This window comes from Aspergillus novofumigatus, assembly GCF_002847465.1.
Source record: "Aspergillus novofumigatus IBT 16806 chromosome Unknown P174scaffold_8, whole genome shotgun sequence".
Taxonomy (NCBI): domain Eukaryota; kingdom Fungi; phylum Ascomycota; class Eurotiomycetes; order Eurotiales; family Aspergillaceae; genus Aspergillus; species Aspergillus novofumigatus.
Genome location: NW_020194281.1, coordinates 671,304 through 691,677, shown reverse-complemented (window position 1 = coordinate 691,677; position 20,374 = coordinate 671,304). Strand labels below are relative to the sequence as shown.

At 51.5% G+C, this 20,374-nt stretch overlaps 10 protein-coding genes across 10 annotated transcripts; 5 read left to right on the top strand and 5 right to left on the bottom strand.

Moving 5' to 3' along the window:
- Positions 1–372: 372 nt before the first annotated feature.
- P174DRAFT_377369 (uncharacterized protein) lies at positions 373–1,269 on the bottom strand (the record flags this gene model as incomplete). Its single annotated transcript, XM_024822746.1, has 2 exons — positions 373–890; positions 957–1,269. The coding sequence occupies 2 exons, from the start codon at positions 1,267–1,269 to the stop codon at positions 373–375; spliced, it is 831 nt and encodes a 276-aa protein (XP_024678747.1).
- Positions 1,270–3,898: 2,629 nt separating this feature from the next.
- P174DRAFT_424342 (uncharacterized protein) lies at positions 3,899–5,052 on the bottom strand (the record flags this gene model as incomplete). Its single annotated transcript, XM_024825191.1, has 5 exons — positions 3,899–3,943; positions 3,996–4,146; positions 4,195–4,413; positions 4,466–4,785; positions 4,852–5,052. 5 exons carry the CDS (start codon positions 5,050–5,052, stop codon positions 3,899–3,901), a joined length of 936 nt encoding a protein of 311 aa, XP_024678746.1.
- A 914-nt stretch (positions 5,053–5,966) lies between these two features.
- P174DRAFT_454262 (cation:proton antiporter) lies at positions 5,967–7,975 on the top strand. Its single transcript, XM_024829224.1, has 7 exons — positions 5,967–6,030; positions 6,084–6,257; positions 6,337–6,462; positions 6,511–6,561; positions 6,612–6,732; positions 6,785–7,319; positions 7,377–7,975. The coding sequence occupies exons 1-7, from the start codon at positions 5,994–5,996 to the stop codon at positions 7,803–7,805; spliced, it is 1,473 nt and encodes a 490-aa protein (XP_024678745.1). The 5' UTR covers positions 5,967–5,993; the 3' UTR covers positions 7,806–7,975.
- Positions 7,976–8,221: 246 nt separating this feature from the next.
- Positions 8,222–9,448, top strand: P174DRAFT_289839 (NmrA-like family protein). Its single transcript, XM_024821590.1, has 2 exons — positions 8,222–9,292; positions 9,361–9,448. Exon 1 carries the CDS (start codon positions 8,342–8,344, stop codon positions 9,284–9,286), a length of 945 nt encoding a protein of 314 aa, XP_024678744.1. The 5' UTR covers positions 8,222–8,341; the 3' UTR covers positions 9,287–9,292; positions 9,361–9,448.
- An 833-nt stretch (positions 9,449–10,281) lies between these two features.
- P174DRAFT_445120 (inorganic phosphate transporter) lies at positions 10,282–12,256 on the top strand. The gene is made up of 3 exons (XM_024828260.1): positions 10,282–11,053; positions 11,083–11,421; positions 11,475–12,256. Exons 1-3 carry the CDS (start codon positions 10,442–10,444, stop codon positions 12,165–12,167), a joined length of 1,644 nt encoding a protein of 547 aa, XP_024678743.1. The 5' UTR covers positions 10,282–10,441; the 3' UTR covers positions 12,168–12,256.
- Positions 12,257–12,266: 10 nt separating this feature from the next.
- Positions 12,267–13,265, bottom strand: P174DRAFT_463608 (uncharacterized protein; the record flags this gene model as incomplete). The annotated part of the gene is made up of 5 exons (XM_024830288.1): positions 12,267–12,566; positions 12,620–12,881; positions 12,935–13,073; positions 13,128–13,158; positions 13,194–13,265. 5 exons carry the CDS (start codon positions 13,263–13,265, stop codon positions 12,267–12,269), a joined length of 804 nt encoding a protein of 267 aa, XP_024678742.1.
- Positions 13,266–13,649: 384 nt separating this feature from the next.
- P174DRAFT_515315 (Zn(II)2Cys6 transcription factor) lies at positions 13,650–15,304 on the bottom strand. The gene is made up of 3 exons (XM_024832162.1): positions 15,218–15,304; positions 14,518–15,168; positions 13,650–14,470 (listed from the first exon to the last, which is right to left on the bottom strand). The coding sequence occupies exons 1-3, from the start codon at positions 15,275–15,277 to the stop codon at positions 13,691–13,693; spliced, it is 1,491 nt and encodes a 496-aa protein (XP_024678741.1). The 5' UTR covers positions 15,278–15,304; the 3' UTR covers positions 13,650–13,690.
- Positions 15,305–15,968: 664 nt separating this feature from the next.
- Positions 15,969–17,558, top strand: P174DRAFT_412878 (uncharacterized protein; the record flags this gene model as incomplete). The annotated part of the gene is made up of 1 exon (XM_024824326.1): positions 15,969–17,558. The coding sequence occupies one exon, from the start codon at positions 15,969–15,971 to the stop codon at positions 17,487–17,489; it is 1,521 nt and encodes a 506-aa protein (XP_024678740.1). The 3' UTR covers positions 17,490–17,558.
- A 106-nt stretch (positions 17,559–17,664) lies between these two features.
- Positions 17,665–18,815, top strand: P174DRAFT_377808 (alpha/beta hydrolase; the record flags this gene model as incomplete). The annotated part of the gene is made up of 2 exons (XM_024822784.1): positions 17,665–17,889; positions 17,937–18,815. The coding sequence occupies 2 exons, from the start codon at positions 17,665–17,667 to the stop codon at positions 18,813–18,815; spliced, it is 1,104 nt and encodes a 367-aa protein (XP_024678739.1).
- P174DRAFT_445117 (sulfurtransferase) lies at positions 18,732–19,580 on the bottom strand. The gene is made up of 2 exons (XM_024828259.1): positions 19,034–19,580; positions 18,732–18,938 (listed from the first exon to the last, which is right to left on the bottom strand). The coding sequence occupies exons 1-2, from the start codon at positions 19,556–19,558 to the stop codon at positions 18,840–18,842; spliced, it is 624 nt and encodes a 207-aa protein (XP_024678738.1). The 5' UTR covers positions 19,559–19,580; the 3' UTR covers positions 18,732–18,839.
- Positions 19,581–20,374: the final 794 nt, after the last annotated feature.

The following is a 20,374-nucleotide window of genomic DNA, read 5'->3' as shown; positions in this document are numbered from 1 at the left end:
TATCCACAACGCCAGTCTCTATTTTGACAGAAGCTTATTTCAGCAACCAAAATTCAGCAAATGAGCCTATTAATTAACTCCAGCCCTACGACGGACCTCCCGAAATAGCTCAAAAGCCAGTCGCCTGGTTTTCCCTGCAAAATCCACGCATAATCAAGGCAGCAACACTTGGCCTTTATGAGGGCTGAAGATTGCGTAGTTGTCCAAAGTAAGGAGTACCTTTCAATGTGCCACTTTAACCTGTTCGAAATTGCGGTCGGAGGCTGGTGTAACAAACATCATGCCACCTCAACCTCTCTAATCCACGTACGGGGAGTTCGCTGGCGTCGGCCTCCCTTGCCCATATAAACAGCAGTCTGCACGAAGGGACTATCATTTTCGCGTCTCTCGTCCATCCACTTCGTGGATGACGTCCTGGTTGGACTGCAACTCAGAAACAATCCGCTGAGCACCACTCGACGGGTTCGAATATCCAGACTGCGCATATGTCATGTTGGCAGGACTGTATCCCGCGTATCCGCCAGTCTGCTGCAGTTTCTTCTGATACATCCGTCGCTGGAACCAGAGCGCAAATAGCGTCGCAACCAAACAGGCACCCAGTCCAGCGCCGACCCCCGCTCCGACTGCGGTCGTTTTCGAGCTTGAATCGGAGCAGACTTCCGTACCGTTGCCGGCTGCGGCTGTCGTGGTGACCGTCGTTGTAGCTATCGTTCCGGTCCCGGTGGCTGTTGATGTTGATGTCGACGATGCCGATGTGCTCGTGTATCCGTAGATCGTGCCGATGGTGACCGTCCCCGCGTTATCGCAGCAGTTTGTCCCGTTGATGCTACAGCACCACTGGTCAACACCCTTGGCCGGGCAAGGCAGGAGGTTGATTCCACCCGATGTAGCTATACGCAAATCAATGCATTAAAAGTCGAACTTTTAACCTCTAGGAGTATGTCTATCGCACTTACAGCCAGAACAAATCTTCTGACACTGGCTGCTCTTCCCGGTTGGATCGGTACACGCATTCTGATATATCAGCCCGGCGAAGCCCTGCATCTGTGCCAGACACAGTCCACTCGATAAACAAATGTCGTTGGCCATGCTCTTGGGCTTGTTATTCGCGCAGCAGGGGCTGTTATCTTGATCCGGGAAGCATGGCTGAAAACTGCTGTCTGCTTTACTGCCGTCGGAGTAGTAGCATTGTGCTGCGATCGTGGAATGGATCCATTGTGTTAACAGCAGCACCACGGCGAGTGACGCTGATGACGATAAGAAGAGCATTTTGGCGAGTGAGATCCCAGTTCAGGGGGTCATGTCAGCAGGAGAAAAATTTCTCAGCCTTACGTGCGCACCAAGGGTGTCGTGGGAATTTATTCAGTCATCATTCATGAACGGGTCTTATGGGTCAGGTAGGGGGCATAAACCCAACATCTTGGCTAGGAATCATTGGATGAGAGTCGTGCTAGTGTCGAGTTGCAGAAATGAGCTGCTGGGATGAGGGGCCATGAGGCCGACAGTAGGAACGCTGGGCATGGGTTGGGGCTTTTGAAAAAGGGCCGATCGTTCAGCTGGCTGTGAACTCCGTACTGCGGTTTACGGACACGTCATATGCGCCAATCAACAGTCAGATTTGCATGTTGAAGATTTCAAATGCTGCCTGGAGAGGGAGTACAGACTCTCAACTGGAGCATTGAACGTCAGCTGACAAATCAAAAACCAACACACAGAAACGAACTGGTTCGATATGATGCCGACCACACTGGAACAAGTGAACGCTTGGACTCTGAGATGACTGGTGTCGAGTTCAGTGGGCGGTGCAGAGCCAAGAACAAGCCTAAATTGTGGTCTATTACAAGTCAGCCAATCAACAATGGACTTATGGGCCCTTGTTTGGGGCCGAATTGTCCTTCGAATCTGCAGCGATTTATTGCGCCGCTTATCTCACTTTCCACGCCTCCGTTCATCAATTCGTCCGTAGCTATGGCATACATACCAACAAAGGATTACAGCAGTGAATCACTTTCATTAGCTATCTCCCAACAATAATTACAGGGTACGTTCTTGGTGCAATCAAAATTTCCTCAGTGGCAAAGGCATCCAAGAGCGGTGACTAGAGGCCTGAATTTTTCTTCTAGCTGGATCTTTGCACATCGGAGGTCCACTCTGATTTGGCCGAGATTATGCCGCAAGTCAGGCCAATATTTTCCTTTCCGAAATCTATCCGCCTTTCTCAGCGATCTCTTGACAATGCGTTCGAGCTCATGCTCTTTCTCTCCGTCAACACGCTCAAGGAGCTGCGTCTCGTATTCAGACGTTGGTCCTGACATATGCGTCGGCTATGATGGTTCAAGATGAGTAAAAGAGACCAGTGGGTATGTCTTCAGTGAGGAAGGGAGTTCAAGCTCATAGCCTAACCGCCCCACACGTCGTTTTCTTGAATGGTCTTTGCTTGACAGGGAACAGTTGGGACAGGCGAGAAAGAGCAAGCGTACAGAGGTCTATGCTCTCGACGACCTTGGACAGATCATGCTGCGCCCCATAATTTTAAGGTCGCATATAGTTTTGCTTCTGTTAACTGCTTTCGCTGAGGTGCCTTGAGCGGATGATCGAGCAGATCGACCCGGGACACAACGTATCCGCCATACTTGAGATACAACGGTGTTTCGACCACACATCGAAACGACTATCTCCGGTGGTGGTACTCACTAGTTACCTTTTTCCTACTTGGTCAGCAGTGCTTCAGGATGGAAAAGGCAACCGGATTTACCATGTTATGCCCGAACCGAGGATAAAGAGCGACTCTATGTCCGACGCAGCGGGCCATCCTCAAACCCAAAACACTTTCGTAGCGACACATCGGTGATGGTCACTAAGTACAAAACAAGCGGTGGTGCTTCTGAGAATGAAGTCATCAATGTAAATCCGGAGAAAGCGTTTCATAGACTGGAATATCAAGTCCACCTGTCTCTGGACATGGGGAACAGAGTTGATGAAGTCCATTGGGCAGGCACGGGAGTGCTCTTGACCTCTATGTGTAATTACTCTGGTAAACCACTAGGAGCCTGGATGGATGGGCCATTGATAAAACTGTGGGCCACGTGCCTGAAAAAGGCACTCCCGCTGAAACAGTGCGCACAAGCTTTCTGCTTCCGCCCGCAGGAGGAAAGGGGAGCGGCATTCTGCTGTCGGAGTAATGTCTTGCGCCTTTTTAAAATGCTTTCCCTGTTTGTCTGCAACCTCATTCAGTATGTCCCCTGCGCTATCGTATTTGTTGATACTCGCTGTAAATGAAACAGATGAGCTGAACTAGAACCCTATAGCCGCAATCGCTGTGACCCACATCCCAATACACCCTATGATAGAATTCCAATCAGTATCTTGAGAAAATGTCATAATTGGACGGCGACGGAAGCCACACCTGACGCTGGTAATCATTGCTAACATCAACTTAAGGCGGCATTGGTGCCACGGCGGGGATCAGAATAGCTCGTGATGACCCCGATACATCACAAGCTGCCCGATCTGTTAGCCATACCTTCATAGAAATCATGTCAATAGTGATGTAAAATCTACCTATCATCCCTGGGTAGGGAATTCAATACCGTCAGCTGTTTCCTGCATCTGGAAAGGAACTACATTGACATGTCTACCCAGCTTAACCTTGAGTATGGACAGAATTGCTTTCATCCTTGTGGATAGCACCACATCGTTGATGATAATGGTGAAGGAGTTGGTTCTGGACTCTGATTGTGCATAACCGTTATTGCGCTGGTTCTGAAAATGTTATCAACTTGTTTCGTCCTGGTCCACATTCCACGTTGTGTCGTTGAGGAACTGTTGGTACTGGGTTTTCTCCACATGTATGGCAGTTATGGGTACCAAGTCCAGACGGGAACGGCAAAGAGGCTCGTTATCTGGCTGATTTCTCACGAAGTTGCTGTATCGGCGGAGCATGCTGGCAGTGTTCCTAGGTCAGTGAACATCATTTTGTTAGAGCATCGTCTTACAAAAGTCGCCAGCGACAACGTCCAATTGAGTAGGTTGTGAAAGACACTGTCGACGTTGATGCCCCTGGCGAGGCCGAAGATCCTTTCAACCTCAGCTTTTGAGCTGTGTGACGGCAACGACGTTTGCCCTGGGCCAGGGCCCATGACAGCACTGCAATGTCCCAATATTCTTCCTGCTTGGCCAGTCCGTGTCGCTTACGATACCAGCTCAGCGTGTTCGAAGGCTTCGCACAGGATTATCACCGCCACGTGGATATCGGAAAACAGCACCGGATCCCACAGAGGAGCATCATTATCATCGGTTTCGAAGAAAGCAGCGTACCAACGGAGTACCGCAGAGAGGTCGTGGGCGTTTTCTAGCATTCCTAAAACCAGGAAGTGCACATACAGCGATACAAGTCGCGTTGTGACGCGAGCACTTTGAACACAAAATCGACTTCTTCACGTCGAAATCGCAGTCAATCGCGAACGGAGCGCCGCCGTGAGGGTCGAAGTTTCTCGTAGACGTGCGTAAACAATGCATGCACTTCGTCCAGTGTTGGCAATATAGTGTGATTGGGCCACGCGTTGAACTTGAGTGTCCGCTCTGAGATTGGATGCTCGGGCACAGGACCGGGAACAACTGAGGGCGAAACGACGAGAGCGGACTTCTTTCGAGCAGTACGACCAACGGCATCTTGATGAGCTCTTCTGCTTCTTCGTGGTTGTCCTGTTCATCTTTAACAGCCTCAACAGGGGGGAATCTTCGACTCTGGGACCCTCCTTTTGTAAAGGTCAGTCGGCTGCACCCCTGCATCCTAGTTTTGTCAGCAATGTTAATGCAGATCCTAAGAACTGACAGTGCTCAATAAAATACAAGTCGTCCGATACGGATACTCAGCTCCAGTCTTGGAGTCTCGGGCGGTTGCCGAGCGATATGTTCGACATATCTGGCGTCGATGCCAGTTCCAGGGTCAACACCGAAGACCACCTTGGTCGCCGCTTGTCCCTCCGACGGTTTGGCCAGAACACACTGAATTCCCCTTTCAACCAAGGTCTCACACTTCACTCCAAGCATGAGTGCTCAGGACAGAAAGTAGAAGACAGGAGAAGCAAAACTGCAAGCTGATCAACGCTAGCTTCGATTATGCGATCCTGGAGAAGATAGATCCACACGAGAACAGTGAAGTAGATGAAGAAAGGAAAGATTTGGGGGACCCCAAAAGTGAAAAGTATTATAATTCCCTCCGATTGCAGTGAATACAGGTCTTGCTTCCAAGGCAAGCTATTAGAAGTCTGCGGAGTGAATATCCGAGACAGTCACTCGATGAGTGATCCGGGTATCTGTGACTGTAAATATCTTAAATTCCCATGTTCTAAAGATCCGCCATTCGCAAATCTTCAAATTGAGCCACTATGCGAGCCAGTGGTATATTCATTCTCGAGTCCAACCATTTGATACATGGATGTGCTATGCCGCATGCATCGACCTAAGTGTCCTATGCTAAGGTTGCTAACAATAACTGAGGTATATAGTCCTAGTAAGCAGAAAACAGGTGTGGAAAGCGGCTCATTATGGTACTAAAAAGATCAGCAGAGTAATATAGTCGACAGACTCTATCATGTCCGAGAAATGACCGCATATTCTTCACCGTCATGCCAAGATCTCCGCCAAGCACCGTCCGCAGGCCAAGAGCATTGGCGGGGAATTTCCCTGCTCTACTGGGGCCAGGGTGGATTAACGCAGAGTATCAGCAGCACGTTCATTCCTCGGGAAAATGAGCCACTCCTTCATGGTGGATTCTCCAAACTTAGATCTTCGTGCAACCAATCTTGGACATGGAGACGAGAATACGCTGAACCGGATGTCTTCCTCTGGGCCGACGTCACCAGTGGCTACAGCACGTGACTTATACCAATTGCGGCGGATCTCTTCATTCAAATTCAAGATGTCTATATTCCTTGGGCTTGAGGATATAGCTTCTTCTACAGTTTTTCCGGAAGAACTACAGAAAGGACATGGCAGGCAGTTTCCTGCCATATCACGAGCCAAGCAGTAAGGCAGACATGCCCGGTCATCGCATAATCTGTACTGACAATAGTATCCAGTCGTCCAGATTCTTACTGTAATCTCATTTTTCTTCTTCCTGTCTCTGGCTGAATGGGTTTCTGCGAGGGTCATTCAAGCTGGAATTATCGGGCAGATTGCAGTGGGTATCATATATGGATTACCTCTAGCAAATATCCTAGAAAAGCACTGGCAGGACACATTCCGCGTGCTAGGTTATGTCGGGCTGATTTTGATCATCTTTGAGGGCATGTCTGGCACTCGATCACATGGAATAAAACTGACAGTATGTAGGAGGGCTTAGTGCTCGTCTTGATCTCCTCAAGAGGAATTTTATTCTCAGTCTTCTGGGAGCTGCGGTTGGGGTTCTCTTCCCGATTGCTTTCTCCTATTTGTTGCTTTACCTGGGGTTTGGATATGGTATGCAATCCTGCTGTTATAGGAGTATGCCTGGCTAAAGCGAAGCAGGACCCGTAGAAACCTTCATCGTCGGTGCGGCGTTATCAGCAACTTCTCTTGGTATTTTTGCCCACCTGTCCTTCACCGTTTACACTTCTGACGCTATATAGGCACCACATTTGCAGTTATCAAATCCGCAGCTCGATCTATAGACCTTGCACAGACACGAGTGGGCGCCGTGCTCGTGAGCGCCGCTGTCATTGACGATGTCGTTGGCCTCGTCCAACTGAGGTATCAAACCACCGCTGCCTTGAACAGCATGATCCAAACTAATCATCAACAGCATAATAGCCAATCTAGGTAAACTCTCCGGCGGAGGCAATGCCAACCTGGGCTGGATCATCGGCCGACCCATCGTCGCCTCCGTCGCCATGGCCGTCCTCACGCCAATACTTACGAAGCACGTTTTTGCGAGGCTCTTCCGACGGTATATCGAGCATGCTTTTGCGCAGTTCGATCATGTCTCCAACATTATCCTTATGGTGCTGGTCCTCTGCGCGTTTATTACTATCGCAGCGTACGCGGGTACCTCTGTCCTTTTCGGCGCATTTCTGGCCGGCACTTTCTTGACCTATATACCCAGCAAACATCCATCTGGTCCGTTTGTGGTTATGAGTCGCGAGGAAGGGGAACGCGAGGCCCATAAGAGTCCCACATTCGTACATACCTTTGAGGTGTATCTCCTGGACGTGCAGTCCTATCTGATGGAGCCGCTCTTCTTCGCTAGTATAGGGTTTGCTATTCCGTTTGTGCAGCTTTGGACGGGGAAAAGGATTTGGAGGGGAGTGGTGTTTTCCCTTCTGATGGTCGTTGCAAAGGTATGTATGTACCTCATTCCAGCGTTCAAGAGGTGAGCATGTGCTGAACTTTTCTAGTTTGCGGTCGGTATCTGGCTGCCGTTGTGGAAATACATTCCACTTCTGTGGCCTCCCAAGCGGAAGGAATTGTCCAAGGAAGGGAATAATGACCAGGAGCTTCAGAACGACTCATCGAGAGAGAAAAATGGAAGGGCGCATGCCAACAGTACCTGGTTGTCTGGGCTGCTCTTGGGCTCAGCGATGGTAGCGCGCGGTGAGATTGGACTACTCATCATCGAGATAGGGTTTAATGAGACGTCCTATGTGAGTGAGGAGGCCTTCATTACTGGAGTTTGGGCGATTCTTCTTAACACCATCATTGGACCGATGGCGGTTGGGCTGCTTGTCAAATTCTACGGGAAGAGGATTGGAGAGGGAGAATGGGGACTGCAAGAGCCAGAGCCTCTACCTGGGGCAAACGATGAACACAGGCAGAGCGAGGCATAACCATGCTTGAGTCAGGGAAAGGCAGAGTTCTTGCGACTGTACATACTATACTTGGCGAAGTTCAGTACGGACCAAGTCTGAGCGTCTCGTATTCATAGACGGAAGCAAAGCAGTGAGACTATCGTCGTCAATCTGCTAACTTCTCATTGATCCTCTCATCGGTTGAATCGATAGAAAAGTCCGGAGAGATTATTTGTAATCAATATGCGTCTATGATATTCGACAGCACCTCATGCTCCTTGACGTCCAGTCAAGCATGTCGGAGATTGGACAACGCTGACCGACGCTGTCGCACTGTCAGCCGGGCGAATACGAAGTGCCCACTAAGGTCAACCGTCAGGCCCACCAATGCGCCCGGCGGTCGGACATTGCAAAGACCGACATATTCGTAATCTTATGTCTCTGCCTTGATGAAACTAATATCGATATCAACATAAATAGTTGAACCAACCCTCCCTAGCATCATCATCATCATCATCATCATCATAATCTCACTATCTCACCCAACAACTTTTATTGACAATTGCCCACCAAAAATGTCACAACCAACCGTCATCGTCTTCGGCCCAACAGGCGGCGTCGGCTCCGCGACTGCCCTCACCGCGCATAAGCACAACGCAAAAGTCATCCTCGCCATGCGCGACACCACCAAGTCCATCCCGGGCCTCACTTCTGAGCAAGAAAGTACCGGCAACTTTGAGCGCGTGCAAGCGGACCTAACTTCCCCTGAAAGCATCCACGCCGCCGTCACAAAAACCGGCGCCAAGCACGCCTTCATCTACCTCACTTTCGGCACGGCGGATGCGATGCGCGCGAGCATCGAGGCGCTCAAGGGCGCTGGGATCGAGACGGTCGTGTTTCTAAGCAGTATTAGCGTTAGCATCCATGGCGATGCCGACGCCGTCCCGCCGAGTGACTTTATTGCGTTTTCGCATGCGCAGGTGGAGGTGAATTTGCGGGATGTCTTTGGTGACGACTATGTGGCTGTTCGGCCGGCGTTTTTCGCTAGTAATTCATTGTGGTGGAAGAGTGGGGCTCTGGGCGGAGAGGTCAAGCTGGCGTATCCCGAGGCCGTGTATGATTATATCGCTCCCGAGGATATTGGGAGTGTCGCTGGGACGTTTTTGGTGAACGGGTTGCCAGCTGGTGAAGACGGGAGCAAAAAGAATTCTGTCGAGCTTGTTGGGCCGGAGAAGATGACGATAAGGGAGGTGGTTGGTGTGATTGGCAAGGCCGTTGGCAAGGAAGTCAAGGTCACCCAGGTCGATGAGCAGGAGGCACTGCAGGATATGATAACGGTGACTGGGTTGCCGGAGCCGGTAGCGAACGCCATACTTGCTCAGCTCCGCAAGCAGGAGGAATCTGATGGGTTCTTCGGTCTACCGGAGGAGGCATTGGGAAATGTTCAAAGGTATACCGGGAGACCGTCATTGCGCTTCCATGAGTGGGTGGATCTGAACAAGGAAAAGTTCCTTGCTTGATTGAGAGTGAGCTGCATTCGGATTTAATTCTAGTATTCTAGTTACCCTAATGACATTATGTACATGATTGACAGTTGATCAAGGAGACATTGGTCTATGACTCGAATGGAAGGCATGTAGTTGGCTAACATTTCAGGATCTCAACTAATGCAATGGAGTATACCCTTAGAAGTATATGTCTTGTAGGGCACTACACCACACATGTTGCCATGGGCATGCAGCGGCTACGAGCAGTATTCTTTCATTCAGGGCCAAGTAATCGGCACTATATCCAGCCTCAATAAAGGTGAAATCTTCTTGCTTTCGAATTATTGCCAAGTTTGTCTAGAACTGACTAGTCTCGCATTCTCTTTTCTTTTGCCTCCAAGGCATGTCGTCGAGGTCTGGATAGTCGCGTTGCCGAATAAGAACGTCTCTTCCATGTTTCAAGATTGCAGCAGGAAGAATCTCCTTATGGCCGAGGAAACATTGAACATCGTAATGATTTCAAAGCAACTCCTCCATCATGCACCCGTACGATTTGAGAAATATCCCACGTGCAGCCTCGTGTTGTCAACCGGGGCGCGACGCCATGGCTGCGGGTGGAAGTGTTCCATCTTAGCCACCGACGTCGACGAGTAGGATGCAGATCGAGCTGGTGTGATTTGAGAATGAACGCAACAGACTTCGAAATAGTCCGCCAAGTCACGCGCCGAGATACCCAAAGTGGCGACACGGACATCGCCTGGAGATTACGCCAGTTTTTTACCAACTGTCTTGGCTTTCAACGATATCCAGCAGCTCAGGAACGTGCTGAGGAATGCAATGTTATTTGCTGAGATTTTCGTGGTTGTGGTCCGCCGAAGCTCTCGGCGGACCTTGGCGCCAAGTCCGCTCTCCTGCCATGGAAGACTCACTCGGAAAATTCAAAGCAACAAGCCAATGGGAATATGCTGTGGCTTCACGTTCGTGAGTGTGATAACTTGGGTAACTCTTGAGGTCGTCTCAGAAGTATCCCGAAGCACACGAGCTGCCCTTGGCGAGCAGTGCACAGATCCTTGCTTCTGCCGAGCTCGATATATAGCGCCCCTCACTTCTCTGCGTCTGTAGTTCCCGATCATCCATCAATTTTCTTCTCACTCTCTACCAAGGCAGCTATTGCAGCTTGAAGTCAAGATGATCCCCGCCGCAACTGCCAAGTACGACTGGATCCTCGCCCTCACCTCCATCACCTTCGTCTTCAGTGCCTTTGGTAATGGAGCCAACGATGTGGCGAATTCATACGCCACCTCCGTCGCTGCTCGCACGCTGAGCATGTGGCAGGTCGGTATCCTGGCCGCGTGTACCGAGTTCATTGGTGCCGTTGCCCTAGGAGCCCGAGTGACCTCTACCATCAAGTCCGGTATCATCAGTATCGACCGGTTTGAGAACCAGCCCGGCCCTCTCATGCTGGCAATGGGCTGCGCTGAAATGGGCAATGCTGCCTGGCTGATGCTGGCGACCGGTATGGGCTGGCCTGTCTCTACTACTCAAACGATTGTCGGTGCTCTGGTCGGTGTCGGCTTTGCTGCTCAGGCACCTATCCACTGGGAATGGACCAAGGGCAGTGTCTCCCAGATTGCTGCATCGTGGGGTATTGCCCCGGCCATTGCAGCCGGCTTCTCAGCCATCATCTTCGGCATTCTCAAATACTCCGTCCTCGAGCGCAAGGATCCCTTCAAGTGGGCCATGCGTCTGATCCCCGTCTACCTCGCCACGACTGGCGCCATCCTCGCCCTCTTCATCGTCGTCGAAGCCCCACCGCCCCCTCCCTCGAGGAATTCGGCGCCGGCAAAGCCGTCGGCATCGTCCTGGGCGTCTTCTTCGGCTGCCTCCTCATCGGCGTCGTCTTCTTCCTCCCTTACTTCCACCGCCGCCTCGTCAAGCAAGACGCCCGCGTCCGCTTCTATCACCTCCCCCTCGGCCCCTGGCTCTTAAAGGATACCTGCCCGCTCTACTTCCCCGGCAAAGGCGACAAGTTCGTAACCAACTACTACGAAGACGCCTACGGCGAAGTCCTCGCCGGCACGAAAGCCCACGTCCACGCCCACAACGGTGAGAAACAACCGCAACAATCCCAACCCACCGACGCCAAACTCCTCGAGTCCACGCAGGACGTTGAACGCACCGCCGCCTCCGCGCAGTCAACCCCCGAGCTCAAGCCCGCAAGAAACACCTCGGCCCCCACGAACGCTTCCTCCACCCCGTCGCTGACCTCCCCTGGACCCATCCCCGGAAATGGCTCGGCTGGATAAAGTTCTGCCTCCTGCAGGGCGTCACCCGCGACGTGGTCACGCACGACTCCGCCCAGCTGCGTGACATCCACTCGCGCGCGCGCCGCTACGACGACCGCGTCGAGCACCTCTGGACATACTGCCAAGTCGTCTCTGCGATGATGATGTCCATTGCGCATGGGAGCAACGATGTTGCGAATGCGGTGGGCCCGTGGGCGGCTGTGTATGCGACGTACAATGCCGGAGAGGTGGATACGGAGGCGCCGACGCCGGTGTGGTTCCTTGTTATTGCGGGGTTGCTGCTGGGTGTTGGGTCCTGGTTCTACGGGTATCATATAGTGCGAGCTTTGGGTAACAAGATCACGCAGATGTCGCCTACCAGAGGGTTTGCGACGGAGTTGGGCGCGGCGATTACGGTGTTGTTGGCCTCGAGGCTGGGGTTGCCGGTTTCCACGACGCAGTGTTTGACTGGTGCGGCTACTGGTGTGGCGCTGATGAATTATGATCTGGGAGCGGTGAATTGGAGGCAGCTTGGTTTTATCTTCAGTGGGTGGGTGTTGACGTTGCCTTCTGCTGGGTTGATGGGAGGGTTGTTGTGTTTGATGGCGTTGAATACGCCGCATTTTTAGGGGGTGTGATGACAGGTATAGATTGTATATAATTGTCTCTCGTTCTAAGTGCTATATACCCTTGTATCAATTAAAAGTTCTTGTTAGTCCGTTGTCGAGTCACGCCCGCTCAAGAGATTGGAGCTTCCCGTATTCGCTGCTCCCATCACCTGCTGGCCCATTTTGCTCTAGCTCCTGGTCGCCGGCACGAGTCAAGCCCTTAGTAGCAGGAATCATAAACCCTGTTCCGATGTATATGCACACGACAATGTACTCCATCAGCGCCGTCATGACCACGAAAGCTCCAATGTCTCCACTCAGGTTACTCCATCTCTTATCGTCAGGATGATAGATCGATAGGAAGAGCCATGCGATCCGCACGATGATAAATGGAACAGCCAGACCCATACCCTTGAGTACCTGTAGCCACTATTAGCATCATTCGCGGCCATATCTCAGAAGGAAAAACTAACAGTCCGACTAGCCCGCGACAGACTGTCATACTGTCTCCAGAAATGCCCCTGGATAAGCACCAAGCCAGCCATAAAGACTGCGACAACAATATACCCCGCCTTGGTGAGCGTACGACCCGTATTCACCGAATCTGCGTCCGTGTAATCCCCGGCCAAGGAGCCGCCGGCGATGATCAATGCAATCCCTACAATGAACAAGAACCGAGATATGCTCATGGGCATGTGAAGGCCCTTGTTGTTATTTTTGAACTCGTAACCGATACTAAAAGAGTTAGATTATGCTTAATATACCTGTTTGTCTGGAAGTGCACATACATTATCCGCAGGAGACCAATAGTCGCTGCAATCAGCGGCAGCAGTCCGGCGTTGAGGAGGATCAGCGCGGCGATGTAGAGGCCGACGCTGGATGGGTTGTTCTCGTAGAGTATGGTAACAATAGCGCAGGCCTCTCGGACTATCGATCACCGTCAGCTCCCTGTACATGTAGCAGGTGGAACGAAGGACTTACTCAAGCAGAAGACCTGGAGGATAATCCAGGCCTGCCGGGCCGGCCATGGCGGTGGAAGAGAAGGACTGCGGCGGCTACTATGGCAGGTACATAGAAGACAATCTGCGCAATGGCGACCTTGGAATGATCTGTAAGCATTGGGCAGGAAGGATATCGCTGAAATGGGAGTAGACAATGATGGTGAATTGCAAGTGGGAGTGATAGCTAGTGAATTGACAACGCAGACTCGGGGAGAACACTCTACCTTTATAGTTCACTGATTCCACACCTCTTTCAGCCACCGTAGGCAGCCCATTTCCTCTTCAACCCAAATTTTCTTCAATATCCAATCGCCAGCACCTTCTCATACACAGCTGAGACCAAGTCACGTGCCTCGCAGGTTTTGACCCAAACAGGATTAGCGCGGTGGATGCATCTTATGCCTTAAAAAGCTTAGGGCTGACAAGATTCTTTTCTTGCTGTGCTGTCCAGCGGTGACTCCGCCCCTGAGGCTGTGCCAACTCAATAGATTGTTCCCTTAGTGGCTTGGAGATTCTCGAAGTTGGGCTTCATTTGTGGTCTCCTCAGATGTATGTCCACATTCGCAGCCCCTGACGCATTTTCTGCGATGCGTTCATCAACCAGGCCAACTCTGCTTCGTCATTGTGCCGATACCGAATAGCCCATACTGTAATGATTACAGGTACTGACGCGGCAAGTATGCCCAGAAGCGACATGTCTTCCTGCAGGCAGTACTCCAGGGACTGGCAGACGTTGCGTGCCATTCTTAAGTAGCTTTGTCCGTCCCCCAGTGTTAGGGAATTTCGTCCCGTTGAGATTTCTTCGTTGCTGAGACTGGGGTCGTGCTTCTCACTGGTCACTTCAACGATGGGGTCAGTGATGCCATGCACCCCCTGTAGCTTAATGACGTCGTATAGGTTGCTCAGCGTAGCCCACAGCATAGCCCTCGAGGCCCAATACAGCATCAACAACGTTGCAGTCTTCAGATCGGGAAATTCGTACATCACAGGAAACAAGCCTTGGCCGGGAACACTGTCCTTAAACGACGGCGAGAGAACAGGCCAGTACAACGGACCCTCTACCTGAAGCCGAAGGTCCTCGTAGATGTCTTGTAAAGTCTGATCGATCCTCAGACATTCCTCCACAAGCCCGTATGTTGAATCCAAAATCTCCTTCCGGTGGAGAGACGACAACTGGTCATAGCGCTGGAGAATGGACGGCATGCGAGCCAGACAATCGGCAATGCGGTCCGCCATTCGTTTCGGTCGCGAGGCCCACGGATCCCGGCACCAGGCAGGATCGCAAACGAAATTCGGCACCCGGTCGCCAATTGCGTGAAGGATCTTACAGTGTCAGTAATAGCTTCCCAGCAGAGGGGAATTGCACCCACCCCCTGTACTCTCACGCCCACGAAAAGATCATGCCCGATCCCATCCGTATGAGCATCCATCCCACGCGCCTTGACCAGGGAAAGGTAGCCCTTGCAGTGGTTCTGATACGCGTCCGCCCCGTTATCCGGACACTCCATGAACTCATACAAGCTCAGAACCAAGCACGCCGCCAGCGTCTCATCTTCGCGTATCAGAGAGCCACTCCAGAGCGCTTTTTGCATCTCACGAAGCGCCCTCGTATACGCTCTTAGACTCTGATGGACGAGAGCGCTGTCGTTGAATCTCCGACCAATGGCCGCCGAGGAAATCGCCAAGGTTGAGAATTCCAGCGCCTTGGATCTGGTGGGGATATCGGGGAGGAGAAAGAGCCACGGTCTGTACCAGCTGCGTGTGCGGAACCGCTGGTGAGGAAGACAGCGCCCGATGAAGGCGTCCAGGAGTTGCTGGCGAATATTGCAGCTCATGATGATCTCATGTCCGGGACCTTGATCGAGTGAAATTCGGGTGGTCTTTGCGATGTCCTGGCGCGTTGTGCGGGCGGATTCTTTGGTGTCTGGTTGAACCATAACAAATACCTTGTCGCGCTGGTAGCCCGCGCATTGGCGGTTGGATTTGAGGCATTGACTGCAGCGGGGTCTTTCTTGTCCGCACTGAGTCTGTTAATCCCGTGTATTGTTACATGGATGGATTTCAACTCACCGCGATTTTACGTGCTCGACAGGTTCCGCAGCCTTGAGACTTTCCTCGTACGCCGCCCATTCTCGGAATTCTCGGACTTGTTGAGATGTGATGTTCGAACGCGATGGATATAAAGAAGAATTTGGGCTGGTTACGAGAGTGATCAGGAGCTGAGAAAGCTAAGAACAAACAAGCAGCGCTTATCCCCGGGTGGAGTGAAACTCCCCCAATCAATCACAACACAGCCACCTGCCATGATGGAAACTTACATGGTGTCGTCTATACTTGGTCAATAGCAATAATGAAAATCCTAAGGGTTCTCCGTATGTACTGGTCTGATTGCTATCTCATATCGCATTATTTGGAGGTGAAAGATGGTAAACTGGGTTCCTTAAACAGCCCACGACTAGCCGACTGAAATATATATAATTACGGTAGCCTGTGCCACCCTTCATGGACACACAGGATCCTGCCAGCGTACAGAAAACATGATACTCTCATTGCCAAATCCCGCCATATTATTTTATATGTACTCAATAACACGGATTTCAGAAGATTCCTTGCATCCCAAACAGACAATGTGAGTCTCCCTCGACGCCCTAGACTCCTGAATTGTGGGACCCGGCTAGGATCAGGCAACAATGGCTGCCTTGTGGGCCTTGATGCCTAGGTCCCATAATCTTGTTGCTTGTCACGCACAACATATCCCGGGACGATATATATATAATCTCTTGCACGTAAGGTAAATGCACAGCTACCGATTCCAAACAACATGGACGACCAACTGCCCCAAGATCAGAAAGCGCGCCTGCACGAGGTTGCCGACCTCATGCTGGAAATCTACCAGACCCTCGCGCAGATGCGCTATCTCGACCCAGCAGGAATCGAACCGGGCCCACATAACATTGACCATCTGCGCCCATTGTACGAAAAGCTGAAGATTGATCCCGCCATCATCTACCTCTACAGCATCCTGCCTTATGTGAATCGTCATGTGGCTGGGAACGAAGATTTCTTTCACGGTGGTGCATTCACGGATTTCCGTCGCGAGGAAGACGTGATGCAGGGTCGGGATCCATTTTACGGCTGTCCTGTTGGCGATGACTACGAGGATGAAAATGGACCGTACATGCGGCCGTGGGTGACCCCGTTATCGCAGCTGGGGAATCACCAGAGCGTGATCATCTACGAGGCGCGGCGGCATCGGATTTGGATTATTGATCAGGAACTGTGGAAAACGACTGATCCTGCGCTGGCGGATGGGCCAGTCATTCACTCCGACGATTCGGACAAAGAAGAGAAGGAACAAAACAAGAAAAGTAAGAACCGCAATAGCTTCGAGTCTATACCCAGTCGTCGCGCTGGGGATGTTCTGCGCGATATTATCCGCTGGTATCGTTCACTGGACGAGCTACCTGGTGACGAGAATTGCGCAGGTGAATGGAGCCGGCATGACATACCCCTGAAGGAGCTGTACCGCGAGTATGGCTGGCCGCATAATTTCGACGGGGACGGCTTTCAGGTTGCCCAAGCGAGGGCGCACTGTGCAGCGATCGCCAAGAGCACCGCTGAACATCCATTGCGAAGCTTGGAAAGATTCAAGACCTGGGAGAAGCATGCGGAGGGCCGCATTTCGGTATATCAGGCTAAACTTGCGGCGGCCAAGTCTACGGATGAGAAATGGGCGGCGCGTTTCAAGCTCTGGAGAGAAGAGCTATGGTCTGCGAGGAACAATGAGTATTTCACCAAGGCTGAACAAGAAGCAGAAAGGCTGTGTCCTGGGGGAGTATGCCAGAGGAAGGAAGATCTCCCCCTCTGGGAACTGGAAAAGCTTCGGCAAGAGTACAAGGGGAAGCGGGAGAAAGTGGAAACATACCAGAACTCGGCGAACGAGTCTGCTGATACTGACCCCGACCGTGCGCGATACCATCAGATCGGCCTCCAGCAGGCGAAGAGGGAGGCTGCCATCTATCAAAAGGCATACGAAGCGGCCCTAGCAGACGCAGAACGGCTTTGTCCAGGGAGGACCTTTCAATCTGCGACCGGAATTGCCTCCCTCGGCAGAACGGATACAGTCGCTAGTATTCGGGATTGGAAAGCCAGTATGAGCATGATGGAGCGCGAACTTGAAGCCCTCAGAGATTGGGCCCTACAATTACCAGGCGAGGCTGTACAGGCCAAAAAGCTTGTGGAGGACGAGGTAGAAAGCCACGAACGGGCAATCAAATACGGAAAGGAAATGATACAGCGGGATGAAGCATCTTTAGCCGAGCATGGCAATCAAGATTTATGAAGTTGGATAGTGAGATGAACGCATATCTATACCTCTTTGGTAGATTAGCTGCAATTTGTACTACATCAGCCGTTGCCGCAGCGATATCACATCCATGCAGGTGCGGGGCTGAGCATGCACAACTCCCCTCTTCTGGCTCTCAATTCAATATTTCGCCCTTTCATCCACCCTCATAATGGCCAAACTTTATCTTCTAGCCATAGCATTTTGCCTGCTTGCTGCCGCCGTCGAAACACCGCATCGCCGAACATACCTCTATGTTGGAGGCAACTACACTCTCAACAATGATGGAGAACACATCTTCACCAACCAGATGTACGTCGAACGACTTACTCCTGTTGACGGCCCACGTAAACAGTATCCGATCGTGTTTATCCACGGAGCCGACCAGACGGCAACGGTACAATTGCTCCTTGTCTGAAAGCCTCACATCACTAACACGACCAGAACTGGCTGAACAAACCCGACGGAGACGAAGGATGGGCGTCTTACTTTCTCTCGCAAGGCTACGAATGTTACTTGCTCGACCACACCTCCCGCGGCAGGAGTCCTTGGGATATCAAAAACGGGCAGCTGAGGAAATACAGCGCCGAGCATCTGCAGAAGTACTTTACTAACACGGCGAAATACAACCTCTGGCCGCAGGCGAGTCTTCACACCCAGTGGCCAGGGTCTGGTGTTATGGGCGATTCCTTTTTCGATGCGTACTATGCATCCACCGTTCCTTCGCTTGCAGAAAACGCTGCTCAAGAGGCCTCCATGCAGCTTGCTGGGGCTGCATTGTTAGACGCCATCGGCAAGCCGGCGATACTTGTCGCTCATTCCCAGGGAGGGGCGATGGCGTGGGTTATGGCAGATAGGAAACCGGATCTGGTGCATTCCATCGTATCCATTGAACCATCTGGTCCGCCATTCCAGAATGCAGTTTTTGGGAGTGGACCGGCCCGTCCATATGGATTGACTGATATCCCGATCACATATTCACCTGCGGTGACCAACCCAGACGCCGACTTTGTTAAAGAGACGATCACATCCAACTCTAATGCAACGTCGGATTGCGTGATCCAGGCTGACAACCCTCCCCCTCGACGGCTCGCCAACCTGTCCAAAATTCGGACCTTGGTCGCTACAGCCGAAGCATCGTATCATGCCACGCACGACTGGTGCACTGCTCGATTTCTGCAACAAGCCGGAGTGCCAACAACGCATCTGAAACTCGAGAAGGTCGGCATCCATGGCAACGGGCATATGATGTTCTTGGAGAAGAACAGCGACGAAGTGGTCCGAGCGATACACAATTGGATCGAGGATCCGACATCTTCATGATATAGCTTCTATGCAGTCTACCAGTCAATGCACATCCTTAACAATCAACTCCGGCCGATCCACCCTCCTCGCCCACTCCATCCAACTCCCATCGTAGATCCGCCTTGGATTTTTAAATCCAGTCTCCCCCAGCGCCAAATCCAGCGCCGCAGCCGTCACCCCCGAATTGCACGTCAACACCAACGGCACCCGCCCATCAACCCCGCCCTCTCAAACACGCCCCTCAGCTTCTCCACCGGTAAAATCGTGCTCGACTCCTCCTCCAGCATCGCCGCCAACGGCACATTAACCGCCCGCGGCATATGCCCCGAGCTCAACCCAGCCACCGCCTCGTCTTCCTCCCCGCTAAACCGCCCCGCAATCCGCGAATCCACAATCTGGAACCCGTCCTCACGAGCCAAAATCAGCTCCCTCAACTCATCAAACGAAATCACCCGGTCGCTGTCCGGCGGAGAAACAGGGTACTCGTCCACGGACGGGAGAGGCCGCATCTCCCCACTGGCAACGGGGTATCCCAGCCGCACATACACCCGGAAATTATTCAAGACATGCACGGCCTCATGACCGAAGAAGCGGAACATCCACGCCACGCGCGGCGAGCTGTAGATCCCCACGTCGACGGCGTCGTAGATGACTAGCACGTCGTCCTTTTTGATGCCTAGGTCTGCTACGCAGGAGGCGAAGTGTGCGGCGGTGGGGAGCATCTGGGGATATGGCGAGGTGGTATCTCTGATGAGATCCATGTCGAAGAAGCTGTGCTTGTTAGTGAGTGAAGGCGCTGGTGGTTGAGGTGGAACATACACGGAGTTGGGGATATGCTGGGCATGATAGGCGGGGGTGTGTACTGCGCGCCGGCCGGCGGCTACGGGGACGATTCGCCGGGTGTTTGTGGGTGAGTTCACGGCGGCGTAGAATTCGGCCGGCGAGACCAGCATAGTCAAGAAAGGGCTTGCCATTATGCTTTGATGTTGTTTGGCATGAATTTGATGTTCTGGACTAGTCACTAGAGTACATGATTATATTTATTGCGAGGACGGAGGAGTGGGGATGATTAAGGATCCACTATCAATCACGCAATTTGCTCTAGTTTAGTTGGGAATAGTACGGCGGACTATTTGTACAAAAGGAACTTTTGGATTTTTTTACTGTTCCCCACATGTATTACCTATTGCCACTACCTCCACAAATCTCCTACCTAAATATAGTAAACCTTAGTTGCTATAGCAGCATACCAATGTATTAGATAGTGTATCTATACTATAATCAGGGAATTAAATAGCACTATGAAGAGTAGGTCAACCCTTCTAGGAACTAGGAGTTAGATAATAAGTTATGTCTAGAGTAGATATTAGTTTATATAAGAGCAGATAAGGCTTTAGGAAATAAATATTCTATTCTTCTTATAATAGTAAAGATAATAATAACTAAGAGAATAATCTCCTCCCTATAGTAATGTTAAGACCTTAGAGGTTTCACTCTAAGATAGGCTTAACTAATTAACCTAAAAGAAAGAATAAGTAAGTTCCTCTACTATATTATCTCCCCTAAAGAAGCATCTA